Source organism: Labeo rohita, chromosome 18 (assembly GCF_022985175.1).
Source record: "Labeo rohita strain BAU-BD-2019 chromosome 18, IGBB_LRoh.1.0, whole genome shotgun sequence".
NCBI classification, from domain to species: Eukaryota; Metazoa; Chordata; class Actinopteri; order Cypriniformes; family Cyprinidae; genus Labeo; species Labeo rohita.
Window position 1 is genome coordinate 960,523 of NC_066886.1, and position 25,523 is coordinate 986,045.

Below are 25,523 nucleotides of genomic sequence, written 5' to 3' on the forward strand. Positions count from 1 at the left end.
AGAAGACAAAGAAATCACATTGTTCTCATCATACTCAATCATTCTTAAAGGAATAGTTCACCCAAAAAATGAAATGTGTTCACCCTAAGGCCATCAAAGATGTAGATGGGTTTGTTTCTTCATCAGATTTGGCGAAATGTAGCATTGCATCACTTGCTCACCAACGGATTCTCTGCAGTGAATGGGTGCCGTCAGAATGAGAGTCCAAACAGCTGATAAAAACATCAATAATCCACAAGTAATCCACACCAGTTCATCAGTTAACATCTTGAGAAGCCAAAAGCTAAAACAAATCCATCATTAAGACATTTTTAACCAAAATACGAGTGCATAATCCATAACAACGCTTCCTCCTGTGAAAAAGTGGTCTGGTCTGAATCAGGCGAGAAATCTGCACTGTTTATAAGTGTGTGTCCAAACAAGTATTTGGCTGGATTTTGATGTGAGAGAGATCAAAAGATGGACTTTTTTACTAGAGGAAGCCTTATTATTGATTTTCGACTTGTATTTTGGCTGGAAGCAATGGTTTGCAGTTTGAAAAACGTTATAAGGATGGATATGTTTCTTACAAACATGCAGCTTTTGTCTTCTCAAGACATTAACTGATGGACTGGAGTGGTGTGGATTACTTGTGGATTATTGTGATGTTTTTATTAGCTGTTTGGACTGTCATTCTGACGGCACCCATTCACATCCACTGGTGAGCATGACATTTCTTCAAATCTGATGAAGAAATAAACTCATCTACATCTTGGATGGCCTGAGGGTGAACAGATTTTCAGCACATTTTCATTTTTGGCTGAACTTTTCCTCCAGGCGCACAGAGACAACCGTCAACTCCTCAAAAAATAAAAAAAATTCCTTTAGTCCTCACAGACTGTGAAGAAAATGACGTCTTCCCTCGAGACACACACGTGTGTATGTTTGCGTATGTGTGTCAGATCCATCTTGCTACTGTCTTGTCATCCGTGGCTCTTAACCGAGACTGAAATACACCGAAGATCCAGCAACAAGCTCAACACAGCGATCAGAGAGGCACTTACCCTTCCACATGACCTACACACACACACACACACACTTTATTCTTAGTACAGTGTGTGGTATTCGGGCTGCGAGTGAGTGAGCGAGACGCCGCTTAGCCGTCTTATCTGCTCACGTCTGAACTTTGAGAGCGGCCGTCAATCATCTTTCTATTGAGCCTTTAAGCAAACAGTCTCCAAAACACTGCAAATGACAAATAAATGATCGACACGTGTGATTTCCATATGAATGTTTGTCATGAGAATTAACCGAACTGAATCGCAGATGATTTTTTACTCTGGGGTTTTGAGGAAAATGACATAGACGCTTTAATAAAACCTATTTAAGATCCTCGCACACGTCAAAACTGGATAAAGATGCCTGAAACCTGAAGGATGCGTTTGATTTTTAAAGGAAATCGTAATTCTATCATCATTTAGAGTATGCTGTTCACCTCTTCGTCTGTTTTACGCTTCATTTGGCTAAGCTGTCTGCTTTCATTGTATGGAAAAAAAGAAACCTTTATAAGGTTTGAAATGACTAACTTCATTTTTGTTAATTTATTCCACTAAATCAAGGTAATGCTTCATTAAGTCAGTTAAATACGCAACATACTCTGATCTGTCTAACAGATGCTTTTGAGCAAAGAGATTTTGAGAAAGAGACTGTCAATCCTTTCAATTTAAACACACGACCACAAAATGTTTACTGCCAATCCTGCTTGGTCAATAAAAATCGGTTGAGTCTATCTGCAAGAAATGAAGCATGTCACAGATTGGAACTGATCCTGAAGGTGTTTTCTTCTTTCAGAAATGCTGACACCTTCTATATTGTGTCTCCTCTCGCCGAGGCTGTAAATTGGTGTTGTGTAGGACTAGATTTGAAGAGAAAGATGAAAAACAACATGTTCAACCCCATACTGAAAAGAAAAACACAAGCGCTGTGTCTTTGGAGACTAACAGCTGTTATAGCCACAAACTCATGAAGCATCACACCAGTGTCGTTAAGTAAAAGTAAAGATAAAACTGTTAAAAATCATTTTTATTCAGTGAAACGGGGCTGAAATAAAATAAAATATAAATCTTACATTGAAAAAAAATTAAAATAATAATAAAAAAAAAAATGAAAATTAGAAATGAAATAAATGCAATTAAATTAAAAAATGAAATTAAATAAAATTAGTTTAAGTTGAACTAAAATTACTAAAACAAAAACATATAAAAGCCAAACAGAAATTCTTAAAACAGATAACATTACTAAAACTTAAACTAAAATAAAATTCAAAATTAAAATATAAAATAAAAGCTGATTCATAATATTGACAAATGCTATAATATATAAACATTCTAATTACTCTCTTATTCTCTCTCTCTATATACATACACATGCAGTACATATATTACACTACAATGATACTGTAATACGTTAGATTAAATACATGTAGTATTACAAAAATAAATATATTAAGAATTAATAAAAAAGTTTGTCAAGACAAACTTTGAAGTTGGCTTGAGAAAGCTAAAACAGGAAGTTTAAAAAGCTTTAAAAGCTAGAAGCTTGAAGGTTTTCAGTTTGAAGTAGTTTTAAAGATTAGAGATAGATAAATAGATGATAGATAGATAAATAGATGATAGATAGATAGATAGATAGATAGATAGATAAAATGTTGTTAGCCTGTTACTAGAATGATTAACATGTTACTAGCATGTTGTTAGCATGATTCTAGCATGATTAGCATGTTGCTATCATGATTAGAATACTGTTAGTATGTTTAGCATGTTGCAAGCATGTTTTTAGCATGAATAGCAAGTTAGCATATTGCTAGCATGTCTCTAGCATGATGAGCAAGTTACTAGCACGCTGCTAGTCTGTGTCCAGCATAATTAGCATGTTGCTAGCATGCTTTTAACAAGATTAGCATGTTGTTAGAATGTTTTCTAGCAAGATTAACAAGTTGCTAACATGATTAGCATGTTTCAAGCGTGTTTCTAACGTGATTAGCAAAATAGCATGTTGCTGCAATGTTTCTAGTATTAATGCTTCTAACATTAGCTAGCTAGCTAGATAGATAGAATGTTGTTAGCCTGTTACTAACATGATTAACATGTTACTAGCATGATGTTAGCATGATTAGCATGTTGCTAGCATAATGTTATCATGATTAGCATGTTACTAGCCTGTTCTTAGCATCATTTGTGAGTTACTAGCATGTTGCTCGCATGACTCTAGCACGATTAGCATGTTGTTATTATGTTTAGCATGTTGTAAGCAAGTTTCTAGCATGCTGAGAAAGTTACTAGCATGTTGCTAGTCTGTTTCCAGCATGATTAGCATGTTGCTAGCATGCTTTTAACATGATTTGCAAGTTGATAACATGATTAGCATGTTTCAAGCATGTTTTTAACATGATTAGCAAGTTAGCATGTTGCTAGCATGTTTCTAGCATGATTAACAAGTTGTTGGCATATTTCTAGCATGATTAGCATATTTCTAGCATGTTTGTAGCATTATTTGCAAGTTACTAGCATGATTTTAGTTGTTAGGCATAGATAGATAGATAGATAGATAGATAAAATGTTGTTAGCCTGTTACTAGCATGATTAACATGTTACTGGCATGTCACTAGCATGTTGCTAGCATCATTTGTGAGTTACTAGCATGTTGCTAGCCTGATTTTATCATGATTAGCATATTGTTAGTGTTTAGCATGTTGCAAGCATATTTTTAGCATGATTAGCAAGTTAGCATGTTGCTAGCATGTCTTTAGCATGAACAAGTTACTAACATGCTGCTAGTCTGCGTCCAGCATAGTTAGCATGTTGCTAGCATGTTTCTAGCATGATTAACATGTTACTATGTTGCATGTTGATTAGCAAGTTAGCATGTTGCTAGCATATTTCTAGCATGATTAACATGTTACTAGCATGTTGTTAGCATGATTCTAGTATGATTATCATGTTGCTATCATAATTTTATCATGATCAACATGTTACTAGCCTGTTACTAACATGTTTAACATGTCACTAGCATGTTGCTAACCTGATTTTATCATGATTAGAATATTGTTAGTATGTTTAGCATGTTGCAAGCATGTTTTTAGCATGATTAGCAAGTTAGCATTTTGCTAGCATGTCTCTAACATGAACAAGTTACTAGCATGCTGCAAGTCTGTGTCCAGCATAATTAGCATGTTGCTAGCATGCTTTTAACAAGATTAGCACGTTGCTAGTATGTTTTCTAGCAAGATTAACAAGTTGCTAACATGATTAGCATGTTGCAAGCGTGTTTCTAACGTGATTAGCAAGTTAGCATGTTGCTAGCATATTTCTAGCATTAATGCTTCTAACATTATAGCTAGCTAGCTAGATAGATAGAATGTTGTTAGCCTGTTACTAACATGGTTAACATGTTATTAGCATGTTGTTAGCATGATTAGCATATTGCTAGCATAATTTTATCATGATTAACATGTTACTAGCCTGTTGTTAGCATCATTTGTGAGTTACTAGCATGTTGCTCGCATGACTCTAGCACGATTAGCATGTTGGTATTGTGTTTAGCATGTTGCAAGCAAGTTTCTAGCATGCTGAGAAAGTTACTAGCATGTTGCTAGTCTGTTTCCAGCATGTTGCTAGCATGCTTTTAACATGATTTGCAAGTTGCTAACATGATTAGCATATTTCAAGCATGTTTTTAACATGATTAGCAAATTAGCATGCTGCTAGCATGTTTCTAGCATGATTAACAAATTGCTGGCATATTTCTAACATGATTAGCATGTTGCTAGCATGTTTGTAGCATTATTTGCAAGTTACTAGCATGATTTTAGTTGCTAGGCATAGATAGATGAGTTTAAATGAGTTTAAGTGGATTAGAAATACAGTACATAGAAAGGAATGTTGATTGAGTCTCAAGGGATTCTGGGAGTTTTTACAGTTGAAGTTTGAATAGTTTTGGCTCATTTGAACATTCCGTCAATGTAAGTTCATGGGATTTTTCCCAATTTTAATTGTCATTTTTCGGAAAAGTTTGATCAGTTAGCATTACACGAACATCTACACATCACATGAACCTCACAGGCAAATTTCCATTTCTGAAAACATGCAGTGTTTAATTTGAGCAGCACTCACAACATCAAAACAATGATTGTCCCATAGCCCCGCCCCTTGTCCGTCATTGGCTGAACAGGCAGTTAGCCCCGCCCCCAACTCACACAACTGGTTGAGTCACACATTGTCATGTAAGAGAGAGACTCAAACAAACAGACCAACACAGTCACAGCGTTTAATCAAACAGCAACTTATTAATAACAGTTTATCCGCATTACGCTGGTATATGAGAAAGTACATTAACAACACAGTCACCTCAACACAAAAGTCTTGAAGAAAAACACTCGCAAATGCACTTCAAAGGACACAGTCCTCAAACTCAAGAGCATTAGCAGGCGAGCGGCGCTGACGTGTTTCGCGCTCGCTAACCTCTCCGTAAGTGAGCCTAGGTCACGGCGCTGGCATTATTTCAATCACTCTGCGGCTCCATCCCTCCCCTCGGTCTCTTATCGTCCCATCAGCGGCGCATCCCTATCCCTCCATTAAATAAATTGTGTTGTAATAATCCGCTGTGCTGCGTGCTCCTGATATTGGTGGCCTTTTTGATTACCCCACTTTCAGTCCATCCAGAGCACTCGATAATTCCCACTTTACCTTCACCGAATTAGAGCACCAGGAGTCGGTCATTCTTTTAGTGTTTTTTTACATTTTTACATTTAAAGACATTGCATTCTTAATTTTTTAAGAATGAACTTTTAATGACTCCTACAGAAATTCCCTACTGAGTGTGTTAATAGTAGTGACCACTGCCTAGTGAACTGGAACACATTTTTGTGCACTAAGAACAAACTTCTGTAAGTAAACAATCTTTACGTTTGCCTAACTTCTGCATTCTGACATATTCAGCGCTGTCGTTTATCAGGGCTGCTGAATAATTAATAAGGAATATGTGATATGCAAATGTGGGCGGTCGTATGTTAATGAGAATCAGCTGTGAGTTACAGCCGTGCAATTCTGTCTAATGTCCCTGTTGGACTGTGGAACGTGTGTTTGAGCAGGTATACGGGGCCGGTTCGTTTCATCTCATTCGCAAATAAATCAGGTGTGGGACACGAGCGCCAACCTGCAAGACCCAAACAAATCAATAGAGACACGCAGCCAACAATCAAGCGCAATCAAAACCCAGGGAGAGGATCAGACACTGTCATTTGAGCCGTGAGTCGAGTGTGTGTGTGTGTACTGTACATGATCATACAACACTTCAGCTCCTACACCAATCACGCCTGTCCAACAAACAAATTAAACCAGCATCTGTCTCATTGCACTGAAATTCAACATATTTATCCATTCTTTGAGTCAAACTAAATATTATGGCTTATATCAGCACACTGTACTGCATCTGTTCTTAATATTCTTGATGTCAATGAAATTCACAACTCATTTGACTTCAGTAATGAGACAGGTTTCCGAGTGGAAAAGGATATTCAACACACACACACACACACGCACACACACACACACACACACACACACACACACACACACAAATATTCAACAGGATTTGATTGTATACATTGAAAATAAAAAAATGCTGAAAATAATGAATAATTTAAGACTTCATTTTACAAACATCATGGCCAAATAGGGAAAAAAGTGTAAATAATAATAATTATTATATCATATTATAAAATGGCAATAATAATAATAATAATAATAATAATAATAATAGAAATATTATTGTTTTTTTTTTATTTATTATTGTGGTTGTTGGTGTTAAAATAATTATATATATATATATTTTTTATTTTTATCAAATTTTAAATAGTTACAATTTCATTCTAATTTGAGTTTTACAAACATGATGGCTGAATATGGGCTATAAATAAATAAATAAATAAATAAATAAATAAATAATAATAATAATAACACAAAATAATAATAATACAACTAATAAAAATATAATTTAAGAAAGATGAAATTTAACAATATATGTATATGACAGTACATAAAAATACATATTTATACATAAAAATATAGAGCTGTTTTTATGTTTTAGCAATAATAGGATAACAATAATAAATATTTTTATTAGTTTTGTTGTTGAAGTTAAAATATTAATATTTTGCCCAATTTTTAAATCATAACAATTTCATTCTAATTTCAGTTTTACAAACATGATGACCAAATATGGGCTCTTTGGAAAATGGTGTAAAAATAAAATAAAATAAAATAATAAACGAAAGATAAAATTTACCAAATATGACAACAATATAAAATTTTAAATAAATAATAAAATATAAAAATAATAAATAATACAATTATTAAATAAAAAAAAAAATACAATAAAATTAATAAAATTAATACAGCTTCACTCTGCTTTTAAAGACTGAAAATCATGATACTAATCACAATTATTTTATTTATTGACAGATGACTAATTTGGCAAAAAAAAAAAAAAAAGTACACATAATTATATATGAAAGTACATCAAAATACATATTTATACATAAAAATATATCACAGTTTTTATATTTTAGCAATAATAAAATATTTGAGATTTAGTGGCATCAAAAAGTTTGAAAAATAAAGTGGTTTCAGGGATTGTTTTCAGGTTTTTCTTCAAAGTCCATTTATAAATTGTTCACAATAAGTGCACAAATACCAAATATTACCAAATGGAAAAAAAATGGTAAATTTTGATTTCAAGATGAATTTATTTCTTACAAACCTACATCAGCCAAAAAGGAAAAATCACACATTTTCACATAATTTATTATTCCCAAGACATCTAAGGTTTAAGTTTAAAGCCACACACATCACATAAAGAAGAACAGAAAGCCAATAGAAAGAACAGAATAGAAAGAGCCGACAGAGAAAATATGACTCTAATTGTCCCTAATGCCATTAACCACTTAGTCCAAGGGACCTGTGAGTGTTCTGATCACTTTGGTTTGGTTCAGTCACAGATATCTTACTGTACAATATCACACAGATTTAGCTCTGCTCAGACATCTCTAGTTGAATAAAACCAACCCTTTGAAGAAAACGCTGTGACAAAAGAACATTTTATCCATAAAGCATCGCTGCTCTGAAAACACAGAGTCTCTGTCTGAACCTGGAGAAAACATCAAACTCTAATGTGCATTCTGTATTCTAAAGCTGCTCCACTTTGCTTTAATGAATTCAGCCAGATCTGAAGAAAAAGATCGAGAGAGAGAAAATAAACCAGCGAGAGATGACTTCCTTCTTATTTTCTGCGGTGAAGGTAAGTCCCTTCTGGGAGACGTGTGGCTGGTTATGCAGGATGAACAAAAGGATGGAAAGAGGAGTTTGTGTGTGAGAAAGAGAAATGAGCAATAGAGGTAGAATTAGTTGAAAGACACATCAGAGCAAATTAACCCCTAATGATTGCTCATGTCCATTGCTCTCACAGGTTTGGCTTGTTAGACTGTGATGGATTAATAACAAAAACACGTGAATGTTCTTTCTCATTCCCTCTCAAGGGCCAAAAGACTGCACCGTTAACCTTCTGAACACATCATGAATGCAAAGTTAACGGTTTAGCTCAGGTGAAAAATGTCATCATTTACTCATCCTTATGTCTTTCCAGACTCATATGACTTTCTTTGCATTGGTAGAACTCAAAAGAAGTAATTTTGAAGAATGCTTCAGTGTACCAAATATTATTTTTGTGTTACACCAATAAAAAAAAAATAACTTAATCGTATCTGAGTTTGAGTTCCTTAACATGCATTTGGCATTTGGTAATGAGAAGCACATATTACAATGAAAGTTAGATGTTTTTTTTTTTTTTTTTGGTTTGACAGAAGAGAAATCAAGACAGATATAAACATTAGTAATATAATCCACTGTTATAATGTAAAATAAATTATCAAATTATTTTTCTAATACTATTTTTTTTTATTTTACAATAACATAATACAATAGTAATATTTCATTTAGTAATTTTTCATGTTTAATTTTAATAATAAAATTCTTTTTCTTCTTCTTCTTCTTCTTCTTCTTCTTCTTATTTCACAATTTTTGCCACAATTTTGTAATTATATATAGAAATATGGTACAAATAATAATACAATATAATAGTACAATAATATAAAAATAAATAATAATAATAATAACAATAATTTATTATTATTTAAAATGTTATTTAATTTTATCATTACTGTTATTATTTTAGAGCCGTATTGATATATAATGACAACATTTATTTATTTTTTTTTAATAAATAAAATAAAAATAAAATAAAATGTTTTATTATTATTATTATTTCACAATTTTGGCCACAATTTTGTAATTATATATCAATATGGCTATAAATAATATAATAATATAAAAATAAACAAATAAAACTTTAATAATAATAATAATAATAATAATAATAATAATAATAATAAATTTAATATTACTTAAAATATTATTTAATTGTATTATTACTGTTATTATTTTAGAGCTGTATTGATATATAATTAAAAAGTTTTGGCCAAACTGATCAGCCCAACAAACAAGCACAGAAAACCTGTTTTTTTTTTTTTTTTTTACTTTTTAGAATCTTTAAAAATATATTTAGATTTTTTCCCAACATGATAGAGAGCAAATGATGACAGAATGATGAGGATGATTTTTGCATCAATCATCACTTAAAAAAAAAAAAAAAAATGAAAAAAATGATATAATAATATAAAAATAAATAAAATAATAAGAATAAGAATAAATTTAATATTACTAAAATATTATTGAATTTTATTATTACTGTTATTATTTTAGAGCTGTATTGATATAAAATTACAAACTTTTGGCCAAACTGATCAGCCCAACAAACAAGCACAGCAAACCTAGATTTTTTTTCTTAGAATCTTTAAAGATATATTTAGATTTTTCCCCAACATGATCGAGAGCAAATGATGACAGAATGATGAGGATGATTTTTGCATTAATCATCACTTTAAAATTAAACAAATGTCTCTAAAATGCTCTACATTTCTAAAAAAAAAAAAAAAATACTACAATGATTATTATTATTATTATTATTTTACAATTTTGGATTATATATATATATATATATATATTTTTTTTTTAGTAAATGATGACAGAATAGTGAGAAAGATTTTTGCATCAATCATCACTTTAAAAAAAATTGTTTTAAAAATGCTCTATGTTTCTAAAACAAACAAAAAAAACAAATTAATAAAAAACATGCTGATGTCAATAATAAAAACTAACAAAATCTAAATGTTAAGTATCTTAATCTAAATGTTAAAATGTCACTACTAAAACACTGTAGGGCAATACAGAAAAATCAATTCCATCTTAACTAAGCCATTATTCTCTAATATAAAAGGCTCAGTTTAGGCTGGATGAAATAAACACAAGATAAGAAAATACTTTAGAGCTGGAAATGAGTGTGTAAATTTGATTATATTGCCATTTTTTGCTCTCAGAAAACATCCACTCGGTCTCTTCCTGGCCTGCACTGCTCATATTATTCAATAATGCCTGAAGCCTCAAGTGACAAGTAGCAACGGTTCAGTATCCAGCGATGAAGCCACACAAGCTCTTCTTTCCTGCTACTGATCACCATCACTTACAGAATTTCCTGTGCTTTAATTCACTGTATAAACGCATTTAAGCTTAGTCTGATCTGTCACAATATCATTTCATTTCTGCCAGCATCATCAGCGTTGGCTATCAGTAAATAACACATCCTATACTGTAGTGGCGCTTGAAACAAACACACGGTCACCCATTACAGCTCCGTTACAGTGTAATTCTATTAGCGAGCACGGAAAAATACTAACGAGCAACAAGCACTTAATCTATAATTATATTGTGGAACTGTGGGTAATTACACAACATTAGTGTTACTGCTACTGAAAATAATTATATTAATGTGCAAAAAGGATGCTGTAAAGTGTGCATTTTAACCATGGATATTTAAGTTAACTAAAACTGAACCTAAATGTTTTAAAGCATAAAAAACGCTACCTAAAATAAAATGCATATTAACTGAAATAAATTAAATGCATTGATCCATAAAACAGGTGAATCCCACAAAAAAATAAAAAAATAAAAAATAAAATAAAATAAAATAAAATAAAATAAAATAAAATAAAATAAAATACCATGTCACATTTCAAGTCCAAAAAAAAAAAAAAAAAAAAAATTCTGAAATTATGTTGCATAAAGAAAATCTAAACAATTAAATTGTAGGACATTATTTTCATGACAATTAAGCACCTTTTCCCCTAAAAATCCCATTATGGTAGTGTATTTGAGGTTTTTTATTCACATTACTGTCAAAATCTCATTAGATTAATTTCTGTGATACAATATTTTATTGTGCTACATAAAAAACTTTAATAAATCTTTAAATAATCCAAAATAATAAATACAGTTTATATTTTACATAATACTGCTGTTTTCTTCAATGCAACTTCTTATTTAACCTCATAATTAAAAGATATAAAATAACTCTGCATTGCTCCATCAAGCATGTAAATAAGAAACCATCATATTTTGCATAAAGAAAATTAATTAGATAACAAATTAGATTGCAGGACATTATTTTAAAGAAAGTTAAGCACTTTTTCTGCAAAAAACTTTGTATCTCTCAATACCGATCCAATATTTTTACTGTATTACAATAAAAAAAACTAATTCAGTGAGTTCTTTTCATAGCATAGCATCTTTAAATAATTGTAAACAATGCAAAATAATAATTACAGCTTATATTTTAAATAATACTGCTGTTTTCTTCAATGCAATTTCTTATTTAACCTCATAATTAAAAGAAATAAAATAACTTTGCATTGCTCAATGAATTAGAAGAAATCATATTTTGCATAAAGAAATGTACAGTATTTAGATAAATTAGATTGCAGGACATTATTTTGAAAATTAAGCACTTAAAAAAAAAAAAACTTCCAATATTTTTACTTTATTACAATAATAATAATAATAAAAAAATGTAATTCAGTGCAATTTCTTATTTAACCTCATAATTAAAAGAAATTAAATAACTTTGCATTGCTCCATCAAGCAGGTGAATAAGAAACCATCTTATTTTGCATAAAGGAAATTATTTAGATAACAAATTAGATTGCAGGGCAAAATTTTTATGAAAATGAAGCACCTTTTCTCCAGAAAACTTTATATCTCTCAGCACTGATACAATATTTTTTACTGTATTACAAATAAAAAAAAACGAATTCAGTGAGTTTTTAAATTATTTTACAGTACGTAAAGCACTTTGAATTATCTGTGTATGAAATATAATAAATAAAATAAACTGTATTGAACATTAAATACTGCTTTGCTATTTATTGTTTTTATTAATATTTTATTGTTTTATTTATTTATTTTTTTTTCTCATGCACCCGTTAAAATGTGTAAATAATTTCACAGCACTTTGAAAGACAAATGAGCATGGAATTTAAAAAAAGTAGCACTTTTTCTCCAAAAAACATTGTATCTCTCATCTTTAAATACTTTTAAAATTATTTTTAAAAATGTAATTCAGTGAGTTTTTAAATTATTTTACAGTACGTAAAGCACTTTGAATTATCTATGTGTATGAAATATAATAAATAAAATAAACAAACTGTATAAAATATTAAATAGCACTTTTATTATTTTTATTTATATTGCATTGTTTTATTTTATTTTTTTTATTTCTCATGCAGCTATTTTTTTTTTTAAATAATTCTACAGCACTTTGAAAGACAAATGAGCATAGAATTAAAAAAAAATAATAATTAAAAATTATTAATTAAAAAAACTGAAATTGTTTTTCATAGCATAGCATCCTCAATGCATTTCTTATTAAATTGAAATGCATTTCCATAATTGCAATACAAAAACCACGGCCCAGACATGCTCTTGACAGATTTCTGTGGGATTCCCCCAGCTGTTATTATGAAATGCGCCCCTCAGATCTGAACCTGCGAGGACCAGATGAAATCCTTGCTCTGAACCATTTTCTTTAGGTCAGTTCAAAAGGCTGAAGCTCACAGCTCAGACGCAGCACTCCTTGACATTTCAATTACTGTGACCACTGTCTTTATGAGGTGTACGGTCAGCGCCGAGTGAATCTCGCTCATTAGAGCCGGCGAGCGTCTGATCTGTGCCGATCAGCGAATCTGTGACCTGCGGAAGGGGTGAAGGCATCAATCGAATTGCTAAATTACAGTGATACGGATAAATCTGTGCATACGGATGGATGGAGACACGGAGGATTTTAATTGCGGGTTCCGTAATCACCGAGTCGCCGGGTTTAAGTGCGGCTAAAACAGGGCTTCATTTTTATGCACACGGCAAAACACTAATTACACGGCCATTACGCAACGGCAAACACGAGCCACCCCGACGCAAATGAAAACACAAAACTTCCTTTATTTGCCATTTCCTGCGGAGGCCATTTATGAGAGGAGGCCGGGGCGAATCTGTCTCTGCTCAATGACTTGGGAACTGATACTGCAAGTACTTTAAGAGCATGACAAGATAAATATATGGTGGATGACACGCTGCACAGAAGAGGATTTTGGAAGTGAGGGCGAGTGTATTGTGTAAGGAGTGGGCTGATGACATAGAGGAGGGACCAGAGAAGCTCTGTTCCAAAACCTAGTGAGCTGCCTACCTAGACTGCATCTTAAGCTGCCATGTAAAATGCAAGCATATTGCTGAGTTCCAGTTGTTCTGCTGTTTGCAGAAATGGCAATCCCAGAATGCATTTCAACAAATTCTATGAAAAAAAAAATTCAAGATGGTGAGGAATGATTACAATTATATAATAGCTCAACAAGTGGCTTTACAGGAGTGGTGGTTTTCAATAACGGAGCACTTTTGCTAGTGTGTTATTGCTTAAAGTGCCCCTATTATGTCATTTTGAATATTGCCGTTCATGCTGTAGCTGACTATGTGATCATAAACGATCTGCAAAGTTGTAAAGCAAAGTAGGCTTGCGGAAAAGAGGGGTTTAGAGAGACTGAATCTTACAACTGCTTTTGAACAAATTGTTTAAAAATCACTGGAAAATGAGGTGATATTAAATGCATATTTTGAGTAAACAAAAGCATTTTTTGACCTCGAATGCTTGCAAGCCTATTGTAGGAACCTTAAAAATGGCATTATAATGGCACTTCAAATACAATTAGATTTGATTAAAAGTATTGATAAAAATAAATAAAATCACATTTAAAAACTGACTACTTTTAAGCTCTTCCAACTTCTTTTTAAACACTTTTCTTGCTATTTTGTATTTCTCATTCACATTTTATGACTTTTAAATCATTTTACAGTATGTAAAGCACTTTGAATTGCCATTATGTATAAAATAAAAAAAAAGTAATCAAAACAAACTATGCTAATTATTTCTTTTTATTGTTGTTTTTTATTTCTCATGTACCTTTTTAAGCATTTTACAGTAAAGCGTTTTGCCAATATATGAAAATACAATAAATAAACAAGATAAAATATATGCAATATTTTTATTATTATTATTATTTACAGTATGTATCTTAATATATGCATCATAATAACATTTAATTTACAGTATGTAAAGCACTTTGAACAGTACAATAAATAAACTATTTTACGTTGCTGTTGTTGTTGTTTTTTTCGGATGCTCCTTTTATATTTTTTTAACGTTTTCACTATGTTAATTACCAATGTGCATCTATATTAAATATTCATCTTTTAATGTTTTTTTTTTTTTATATAATTTTTTAATTATTTTACACTTAAAGTATGTAAAGCACTTTGAATTACCCGTGTGTATGAAATATAATAAATAAAATAAACAAACTATATTAAATATTGCTTTACTATTTATTGCTATTGTTTATTTCTCATGCACTCGTTATATTTTTTAATAATTTTACAGCATGTAAAGCACTTTAAAAGCATGGAATAAGCAAAGCAATTAAAAAAAAAGCAAAATAAACTGTAATAAATATTAAATATTTAATGTTATTTTTTATTTCTCACTCACTTTTATGACTTTTTAAAAATCATTTTACAGTATGTAAAGCCCTTTTAATTGCCAATGTGTATAAAATACAATCAAATAAATCAAAACTATATTAAATATTTTTTATTGTTGTTTTTTATTTCTCATAAACCTTTTAGAATATTTAATAATTTTACAGTATGTATCAATGTTTATGAAATACAATAAATAAACTATTTCACATTTTATTGTTATTTTTTATTTCTCATGCACCTTTTATATTTTTTAATTTTTTATTAATGTTAATTACCAACGTGTATGCAATACATAAACTATATTAAATAAACTATATTAAATATCTCTCTTTCATTGTTAGTTTGTATTTCTCATGCACCTTGTATTATTTTTAAAATGATTTTACACTATGTAAAGCACTTTGAATTACCTATATGTGTATGAAATATACATAAATATTGAATATTATAATAAATAATAATTATTTTTTTGCTATTTATTTTTTATTTCTCATGCACCTGTTGTAAATTTTAATTAATTTACAGCACTTTGAAAGACATAAAAATAAAATAAAAAAGGAAAAAAAAGGAAAATAAACTGTATTAAATGTTAAATATTATTGATAATGTTGTTGTTATTTATTTCTTATGCATTTTTTATAATAAATAAACAAACTATATTAAATGTTACACTCTATTGCAATATTGTGACACATCTCTTGTTGTTCTTCAATTTAATAGGGTTGTTTTGTGTGTTGCATGTCGCACAAAAGTGCTTCCAAAAACTAGACAGCTGCCTAGCAAAGCAGAGCTACAGAATGAATAGGGGTCACTGAAATATCCCAGGTTCAGTCTGAAGAATGCTGTGCGGCCTTTATCTCTAGTAACGATGCTCTGGTGTGTGACCTTGCTGTGGTAATTACGGAGGTATATGCAGGAGGAGATTAGGCCTGTAATCAGCGCTGGAAATTCAGTCTATTGTGTTCAGAGAGAGAGAGAAGCAACGATATTATTATCTATGCCACAGCAACAATGTGAGAATACCAGCATGCCTATAAAAGATCTGAAATCCAGTGTGCTTAAAGGTATAGTTTAGGCAAAAATGCAAAATCTGTCACTATTTATATGCCATTATTCTTTTCTGGAAGATAAAACATGAATCTTGTTTTTTTCCATAATAATCTTCCCCTCCACCGAAGCTCTTAAATTTCTTTCAGTGCTTTCAAGTGCACCAGGTTTGAGGTCATTGACAGTCCTATAGTTGTAGCACGCATTTCAAGCAAACAAATGAGACGTTACAGCTTCACTGGAGACGGCGATTAGCCATAATAAGCTAAGGAGAGGATCCTCTAAAATGTTTAGCACAGAAAAAAAAAATAACAGGAGTGACATACTGCAGAGTAAATATCGACATAACTTTCATTTTTTTTGGAGAAATGTTCCTTTAAAATGCTCTCAGATTAAGAAACATGTATAAGACATCATCTCAAACTCTTAACAAAAATATCTCCATCATACCTTTCAATAATTAAAAAAAGCGCTGATGACAACAAAAGAATAAACAAAAGTCTGGAAGTATAATGCATTATAGAGGTATTTATAACATGCAATATAATGCATGATATTTTTTCAGAAATGCATTAAAATATTTACAGATTACTAATTAAATATACTTTCTAAAGATAAAAAAATATATATAATGCATTATACATATTATAATGCATTGCAACATATATATATACACAGCAAAGGAAGTCACCAAATAAACTCTCTAAGCACCGACACACACACAGCAACCTCATATTATATCAGTCTATTCCCACACAGCCTTTCATATCCTCCAGGAACAACGCTGCAATCTCATAATGTCGAGCAGAATAAAAGCATCATCTCGGGATCAATAGGTAAACAAGGCAAACAGCAGTCGTGTCTCCGGAGGGGGTTGGGTTAGCGGTTAACCCTGTGTCGCACATGTTACCCTGCCGATTCATGAATGAAAACAGTGTGTAAATTCAACCCAATCACAGACATCCACAGCACACAGCATTAGTGAATATGTATTGAGCCCGTCAGATGGCTTGTGAATGCAAATGGCATGCAATTCAAAAATAACTAATGTTTGCTTTTGTTGAAGGATTTCGTGACCACAGCACGAATCGGTTTCATGCACTCATATTATCAACAAATGCAGCCTGAGGCGAATGTGCACAAACCGGTGTACATGAACATATCAAATCTATAGAGTCAATGTCATCCCCAAGGACACATCTTAATTAATAAAGAGAGATTGTCTGGATTTCATGCAAAATTCAAGCAGCTAATGCACTTCTACTGTCAGCTGGGAGAGCTTTGGATTGGTATGTTGCAAAATGGCTGTAAAAACACATTTGAAGAAGAGGAAAAAGAAAAATATAAACACAACTGAAATGTTTCTGACTTTTTTGGCTGCCAGTTTGTCAGCAGCATTTGACTTTTAAATTAAATTTGATATTTTATGAAGCCAAATATATACGTAAACAATTTAAAAACGATAAATATAATTGATGCATCTTTAAATATAGCATATTTAGAAATTTAGAAAGACCATTTTTGGTTCCCCAAAGAGTCCTTAAAAGAACATTTGTTACCTGGACCACAAAACCAGTCATAAGTAGCATGACTACATTTGTAGCAATATCCAAAAAATGTTCTTTTATGTCAAAAATCATTAGGATATTAAGTAAAGAACATGTTCCATGAAGATATTTTGTACATTTCCTACCGTAAATATATCTAAACTTAATTTTTGATTTGTAATATGCATTGCTAAGAACTTCATCTAGACAACTTTAAAGGTGATTTTCACAATATTTTGATTTTTTTGCACCCTCAGCCAAACATTGTCCAATCCTAACAAACCATACATCAATGGAAAGCTTGTTTATTCAGCTTCCAGATGAATAAACTGACCCTTATGACTGGTTTTGTGAACTAGGGTTATATTTTATTAGTTCAAGAACCTTTTTTCCACTATAAAGAACCTTTTGTGTGATGGAAATGTTTGAGTTTCTTCAAGGAACCAATCGATGACAGTAAACCTTTTTTAAGAGTGCATCAATTACATCTCTCTCTTTTAAGCCTTTCATTTGTTTTCTTCTTCTTCAACAATCCTGGCTTCAGTACAGTTCCTAATAAATATTACATTTGAATGTAAACCTCCATTTGATCTGCTATTTTGCTGTTTTGGATCAGTCCAGCTACATTATTTTCACACCATGCACTGACTGATCCAGATGTGGGGTGAGCAGTGTTTTGGAGGAACACAGAACCTGTTACCTGAAATCACTGTAGGGGTGAATAATCCAGAAGCCGGCGGATTTGACCCGTTCCTGCTCCCGTTCCACCGCCTTCTCGCTCCCAAACATCCTCAGGGAAAACTTGTTGACCCCGGGCTGCAGCATCGCCCCGAACTGCCTGTGCATGAAGCCCGCTTGATAATACCTCTCGTCGTCCGGCAGGATCTGCTCGATGCCCTCCAGCTTAATAAAGCCAGCCTGCTGATCCGGGACGCCCGGTTGTTGCTGCTGCTCCTGCTGCTGGCTCGCACCGGCGGCATCCTCACCCCCGCCGCCGCCGTTGCCAACGGGCTCCGCGCCGCCACCCGCGGCTCCAGGAGGACTCTCCTCACTCGGGGTGACTTCTCCCTCCGTGATCAGACGCCTCTCCTCGGCTGCATCCGAGTCGTGGAGGTGCCGACTGGTGATGGACGAAAGGCTGCCTCGGAACCTCCGGCAGTCCCCGTTGGAGCTGGTCTTGACGGGTCTCCCGATGTCCGTCTCCATGATCACGGACTCTCCGCTTCGGGTCTCCCCGAGGGCTCTGGCGCTCTCCCCCGACGGCAGGGGCTTCATCCGGATGCTCTTCCTCCGGGTGTCCTTGTCGGTGTCTTCCGCATCACCCATGATGGACGCTTTCTGCCCGATGTGCTGTGGCAAACTGTAGAGCCTTTTACGCATGGACGAATGCAACCTGTCCATTATGACATTGAAACGGGTGCGCGATCAATTCAATGACAAACGAATCCAGTTCGGGTGTAATTATTGCCACAAATCCCTGTGCACCAGAACCCGAATAGTCTGAAGGGTCAAACCCACCTGTCTTTCGCTCAAGCACATGCCACGGCGCATTAGGCTACCTGGCTGCCCAAATCCAGTGGTCTCCAGCTTCAAGGCACTGACTGTGTTGCTCTGCGAGCACGTAGAAAGTCTGAGGAATCGCAGATCGGGGGCGCGGACGCGGCGCGGAGGTCACGGACCCTCAGGATCCCTGTCGGCTGTCAATCACAAGCAAAACGCCCGCGATCGAGTAGCCCACATCAGCCGGGCACCGCTGACATCACCGCCTTCCGCCGTCCCGAGTCGCTCTGATCCCGTGAATATTCATGGTGATGCTGATCTGTCGGGTTGCCATAGAAGCGAGAGCGGCAACTCAGCCCACCCACTCAGTGTCAGTCAGGTCCCCGACACCTGCCTAACCCTTTACGCGGTCCTTATTCGCATTTTACACACACACAAAATAACCAAACATTTAATTTGGCTGTATTTTTTTTTTTTTTTTTTTTTTTTTTTTTTGTGATGGAGACCCATGACAGGTGTCAGTAACCTCGGGGAAAACTGATTTATACAAATTAGACTAGTGCTTTTTTACGCGTTGTCATGTTTTAATACACATAGTTTGTCAAATTTCAACGAATTAGCAATTTCAAATTAACTAAATTACAATATATAACTAAATTTACACTAAAATATATTATTCTTATTTTTTTTAACACATCAACGCATGCGCACTACTGTTAATATTTCTACAGTTGCTAGTTCGCGCCAGTACGCGATTTAAATATTAACCGTCATCACTCCCTTCATCCGCCTCCGCCTTTTATTTGTCCGTTCCACTCGCTTCATTTTCGGAAAAAAACTAAACGCGAACATGGAAAGTGATTCTTCACCCAAAGAACATTCGACAAACACGACAATTTCGAACTGTGTTTGGAAACTGCGACGATACGGTCGATTTCTCCCGAAAGGCAAGGGGAAATCCAAATCCACAGGTACTAACTGCGCGTGGAAGGTGAGAACTGAGTTAAAAAGTCCCGCCCTTTTCTCTTGCCGACTTCAACGGAAGGGAAAATGGGACATTTTCGTTTTATAAGTGAAATATTTTTATTTCATGTTTATGTCAGAGTGGGGTACAAACCCAAACCCTGTTTCGTTTTTAACTATTAGCTATTGTTGTTTCTTCGAAACTCGGGGGGAAAAGAGTTTAGTGAGGAAAAGTTGGTACGATAACAGCGATGTTAGTATAAAACTAATTCTAAAATAGTTTAAAATGTTTAAAGGCGATGTGAGTTTTGTTTGTTCCACCAATAAATTATTGTGACTGATCATTAATGTGTTGCTAGTTTTGGGTGGTTGTTGGGGTGTTGAGTGGATGCTGAGTGTTTTGGGTGGTTGCTAGGGTGTTGTTGAGTGGATTCTGGATGTTTTGGGTGGTTGCTAGGGTGTTAGGTGGATGTAGGGTGTTTTGGGTGGTTGCTGAGGGAATACTGGGTGTTTTGGGTGGTTGCTAGAGCATTGTTAAGTGGATGCTGGGTGTTTTGGGTGGTTGCTAGGGTGTTGTTGAGGGCATACTGGATGTTTTGGGCGGTTGTTAGCGTGTTGTTGAGTGGATGTAGGGTGTTTTTGGTGGTTGCTGAGGGAATACTGGGTGTTTTGGGTGGTTGCTAGAGCATTGTTAAGTGGATGCTGGATGTTTTAGGTGGTTGTTAGGGTGTTGTTGAGTGGATGTTGGGTGTTTTGGGTGGTTGCTAGGGCGTTAAGTGGATGCTGGGTGTTTTGGGTGGTTGCTAAGACGTTGTTAATTGGATGATGGATGTTTTGGGTGGTTGCTAGGGCGTTAAGTGGATGATGGGTGTTTTGGGTGGTTGCTACGGCATGATTAAGTGGATGCTGGGTGTTTTGGGTGGTTGCCAGGGTGTTGTTAAGTGTATGCTGGGTGTTTTGGGTGGTTGCCAGGGTGTTGTTAAGTGTATGCTGGGTATATCTGGGCGGTTGCTAGGGCGTTAAGTGGATTCTTGGTGTTTTGGGTGGTTGCTAGGGTGTCAAGTGGATGCTGGGTGTTTTGGGTAGTTGCTAGGGTGTCAAGTGGATGCTGGGTGTTTTGGGTGGTTGCTACAGCATGGTTAAGTGGATGCTGGGTATTTTTGCATGGTTGCTAGGGCATTAAGTGTATGCTGGGTGTTCTGGGTGGTTGCTAGGGTGTTGTTAAGTGTATGCTGGGTGTTTTAGGTGGTTGCTAGGGTGTTAAGTGGATGATAGATGTTTTGGGTGGTTGCCAGAGCATTATGAAGTGGATTCTGGGTGTTTTGGGTGGCAGCTAGGGTGTTGTTAAGTGTATGCTGGGTGTTTCTGCATGGTTGCTAGGGCATTAAGTGTATGCTGGGTGTTTTGGGTGGTTGCTGGGGCGTTGTTAAGTATATGCTGGGTGTTTTAGGTGGTTGCTAGGGTGTTAAGTGGATGATGGGTGTTTTGGGTGGTTGCTTGCCTGTCCACCTCAAGTCTCTGTTATATTCTGGTCTCTAAACTAGTTTCCAATTTGTGTTTCTTTCAGATCTTCGAGTCCAGTGAAAGCACTGGCCAGCTGGAGCTGAATATTCTGGGCTCTGGTCATCTGCTAGTATCCCAAGGCCAAGAACTATTGGTAAGATTATAAGAAAACACACGGGATCTGTCTAGTGACCAGTAAAAATGTTTTTTTTGGCCGTTTATGAAATGCCGCTCTCTAAGCCGTCGACACTCCTCTTCCCATCAAGCTCTAAGTGCGGGGTCAGGATAGCGCAGGTTCCGCTGAGCCCATCATAAGAGCTTGACCGTATTTCTTTTCACCCGCAGAAAGAACAGCATAATCCCCTTCCCGTCCCGCTCGGCCTGTCGCTGTCCCTTTGGGATTGCCAGGCTGAGTGCTTCGGATATCTCCCAACAATAAGCCTCAATCTTGGACTCGTGGACACAATAGTCTCTGGCTCCTCATGGCGAGCCGGGGAGCTGCGTTTGGAGAATGACTCACATTTTGAGCTTTTATGCAGAACAACGGAGCCAAACATGGCATCGTGCCTGTTCAGAGCAAATCATGGGTGATTTTGAGAGCAGGGACCGGCGTTCAGTCATGGATATGTGTCTGTAATCTGATCAACCATGTTTTATTATATGTAACAAGTTTACAGACATTTCCATGTTCCAAATAGAAAAAAACTCTACATTTGAAATAGTCGCTTTTCAAATTCCATCAAATGTGCTTTTCATTGTGTTTTTGTTCTAAACACAATCTAATCATCCTTTACTTGCATCAAAAAACAAATGCTGTGCAATACAGATGCAATATTGGACATGCAAAGATCATAATTTTTATCTTGTCCTCTTTAAGTAGTTTTACAGAAAGGAAAATCTACATCATGTGTCATGATTTATGATAAACCGAAAAAATAATTCTAGTTATAATTGTGCCAGAAATTAGGTGAAACTGTTCCTGTTTGTTTATGCCATAAAAATGTAACTACACCCACTTAAGTAGAACCGTTAGTAGTAGTAGCAATACCAGCAGTAGCCGTAGAGGAGCTGGAATGAATGTTGATATGGTTCCTGTTGGTGAACATGACAGTCATGCATTGATGTTGTTAGTAGAGCCCTCTTCTGACATGCTTGTGTAATAGCAAAAATACATTGTACTCAATGTCTCATTGGAGAAAATGCTTTTTTAGAGGTAGAGGGATAAAATTACTACATATAACCACCCACACAACATCCTTGCAATTGGCAAAAACCATTCACTTTTTCTCCAGCACAAAATTAAGTTGGTAAAAATCTTAATTGATCATTCAGTTCATGGTTGGATTGGCAACAACTGTTTCCGAATCTGCATTTAAACACTGGAGGAGGTTGCTGATGGCAGGTTCATGCTGCTCTGCTTACATGATGCGTTTTTCAGCCTGATATAATCCTATTAAATGAGTCTCTGCTGGATAATGATGATGTGTGGTCCTGTTTTCTTGTGTGTCGTAGGAGGGCTTTTCTCTGCTCAATGCGCAGAGCTTCCTGAAAATCCAGCACAAATCAGACAGTCTGCTATTCAACATTACAATCAAGGTGAGAAGCAGCAATGTGATGTTTCACATTTATGTGTTTTGGATACCTTGATCTGCAGTTTAACAGCCGTCTGATACTCTCAACAGGATGTGATGCGTGTGTTGTCCTGAAGGCAGGCTCCGCCTGTTTGTCCTTGAAAGCAATAAACAATTTTAATATGCAAATGTAAAAAAAAATAACTGCTTCCGAGTGACCTCCAACTTACGGCTCAAAGACAAACTCGGTGGCTTGTTAATTAAGCTAATTATCTCTTCTCCAGCATGTCTTTTTGAACAAGAATTCTCTGCTTCATGAATACTGATGCATTTCTTAAAAACAACAGTGCCTGTTAAAGTGATAAAGTAGTTGCAAACAGCATAGAGTCTTACTGTATGTGTGGAAATGCAATGCCTAAACTGTTGCAAATGTGGCTTTGCAACAGTAAAACTGTGTTTTTGTTCAATGACGTGGCATTTCTATGTTTTTTGTTTTGCATGTAAGGGTGAGAGTCGTTTGATCCGACTGCAGTTTGATGGCAGTAGTCAGGCAGAAGCAGTTGGTTTTTGCAGTAAAGCTGTGCAAAGGCTGCAAGATTACGTTCCTGTTCAGGAGCATCTGAGCACACCTGCATCTACTGCTCCATCTGATCCTGCAGAACCTGGACCGTCTATACAGCAGCAGCAGGTTGGAAATACTCTGGAAATACTCGGAACCTGCTAACATTTGATTTCCCATCTGTCCATCCATCCATCTTCTTAATATTAAAGGGAAGACTGTGGGGTAATAATAGTACGTAGGTACTATTAGAGCAGGTTGCAGTAATAAGAGTGAGGTTTGTCCTTTGGCTTTTAAGCAGTTCTCAGCAGGCTGACTGGCAGGTAATTACTGCTGAGCTTCCAGGTAAATGCTGGATAACATAGCACCAAATGAACAAGGCCTGAGCAGAAAACAAGCAACCATCTTACTGTACATAATATTTATAAACAATAACAAGCTATACACAGTTGAAATGACTTGTGCAACACATTTAATGCACATGATGTGACATAGAATATTTAGCAGGAAATAATGCAGAATTAAAATGGATTATGAGTGATAACACAACTGTCTTGAGATTTTGCTGATTAATATTATTTTACCCTTGGTTAGTCATCAGAAATCATTTGACAAAGTATCCTATTTTGATGATAGATTATAAAACAAATCCTCCATTTATCTATCTATCTGGACTTGTTGCAAAAAAACATTTATTTCAAGCTTTAAACAGTTTTTTAACATGTTTATTGCATGTAATGTGAAATATGACTATGTTTAGCAGTAAATATTATAAGACAAAAATGGCTTGTGATTCATTGTGATTTACATAATTTTCTCTTGATTAGTCAGCAGAAATGCAAAAATTATAATATTTTGATAAAAGATTATGAAAGTTAATCTTTCTAACTAGATGTACTGTACATAGTAGTCAGCATAAATCTTTTGAGAAATTATCGTATTTTATTCGTATATATTATTCGTATTTTATCAAGCATATATGTGATGCTGGACCGCAAAAGGGTCAGCTTTTTAAAAAAAAAAATTATACATCATCTGAAAGCTGATAAATAAGTTTTCAATTTATGTATGGTTTGTTAGGATCGGACAATATTTGGTCGAGATACAACTATTTGAAAATCTGGAATCTGAGGGTGTTTGTGTTTTTTTTAACACAAAACAAAAAATGAAAAATAAATCAATGTTACCTTGGCAATAAAACAAGTTTATAAAATAAATATTATTTGTGGCAAAGTATCATTGATGTTTATTTCACATAAAAAAAAAAGAAATTTTAGAACAGAAATGTTGCCTTGACAAAAAACTGAAATTTTAAGTTTAAGTTGAAAAATAAAAAGTACTACAAATATTTAAAAAAAATATATATATTTTTTAAATCTTTAAAAAATACAAAAAAAAAAAACAATATTAAAATAATTTTGTTAAATACAATAAAGTTGAAAATAGAAAGGTTGCCTTGACAATAATCTGAAATTTTAAGTTTAAGTTGAAACATTAAAATGACTAAAACTAAAACTAAACGCCATTATTTAACAAAAATATTTTTGGTAATATAAAATATACATATTAGATGAAAAACATTAACTTAAAAAAAGTGTTAAAATGACTAAGTATTAGATGAAAACCCAAACTTGAACATTATAATAAAAAAAAAAATCTGGAAAATCTGAAATGTCTGAGTGCAAAAAATATTGAGAAAATCGCCTTTAAAGTTGTCCAAATCAAGTTTTAAGTAATTAGGACATTTACAAAATGTCTTCATGGA

The 25,523-nt window shown here is 34.2% G+C and overlaps 2 protein-coding genes across 2 annotated transcripts in view; one reads left to right on the plus strand and one right to left on the minus strand.

Annotated features, from left to right (window-relative positions):
- Window positions 1–19,421, minus strand: part of hcn4 (hyperpolarization activated cyclic nucleotide-gated potassium channel 4) — a 94,861-nt gene extending 75,440 nt beyond the window's left edge. Inside the window, exon 1 of the mRNA XM_051134544.1 lies at window positions 18,363–19,421. Coding sequence (XP_050990501.1) covers window positions 18,363–19,063 — 701 coding nt within the window. The 5' untranslated portion in view covers window positions 19,064–19,421. The remainder of the gene's footprint in view (window positions 1–18,362) is intronic.
- A 524-nt stretch (window positions 19,422–19,945) lies between these two features.
- The window catches only part of rec114 (REC114 meiotic recombination protein), a 35,747-nt gene continuing 30,169 nt past the window's right edge, over window positions 19,946–25,523 (plus strand). Inside the window, exons 1-4 of the mRNA XM_051134566.1 lie at window positions 19,946–20,153; window positions 21,693–21,782; window positions 23,141–23,224; window positions 23,705–23,887. Of these exons, the coding sequence (XP_050990523.1) occupies window positions 20,013–20,153; window positions 21,693–21,782; window positions 23,141–23,224; window positions 23,705–23,887 (498 nt within the window). The 5' untranslated portion in view covers window positions 19,946–20,012. The remainder of the gene's footprint in view (window positions 20,154–21,692; window positions 21,783–23,140; window positions 23,225–23,704; window positions 23,888–25,523) is intronic.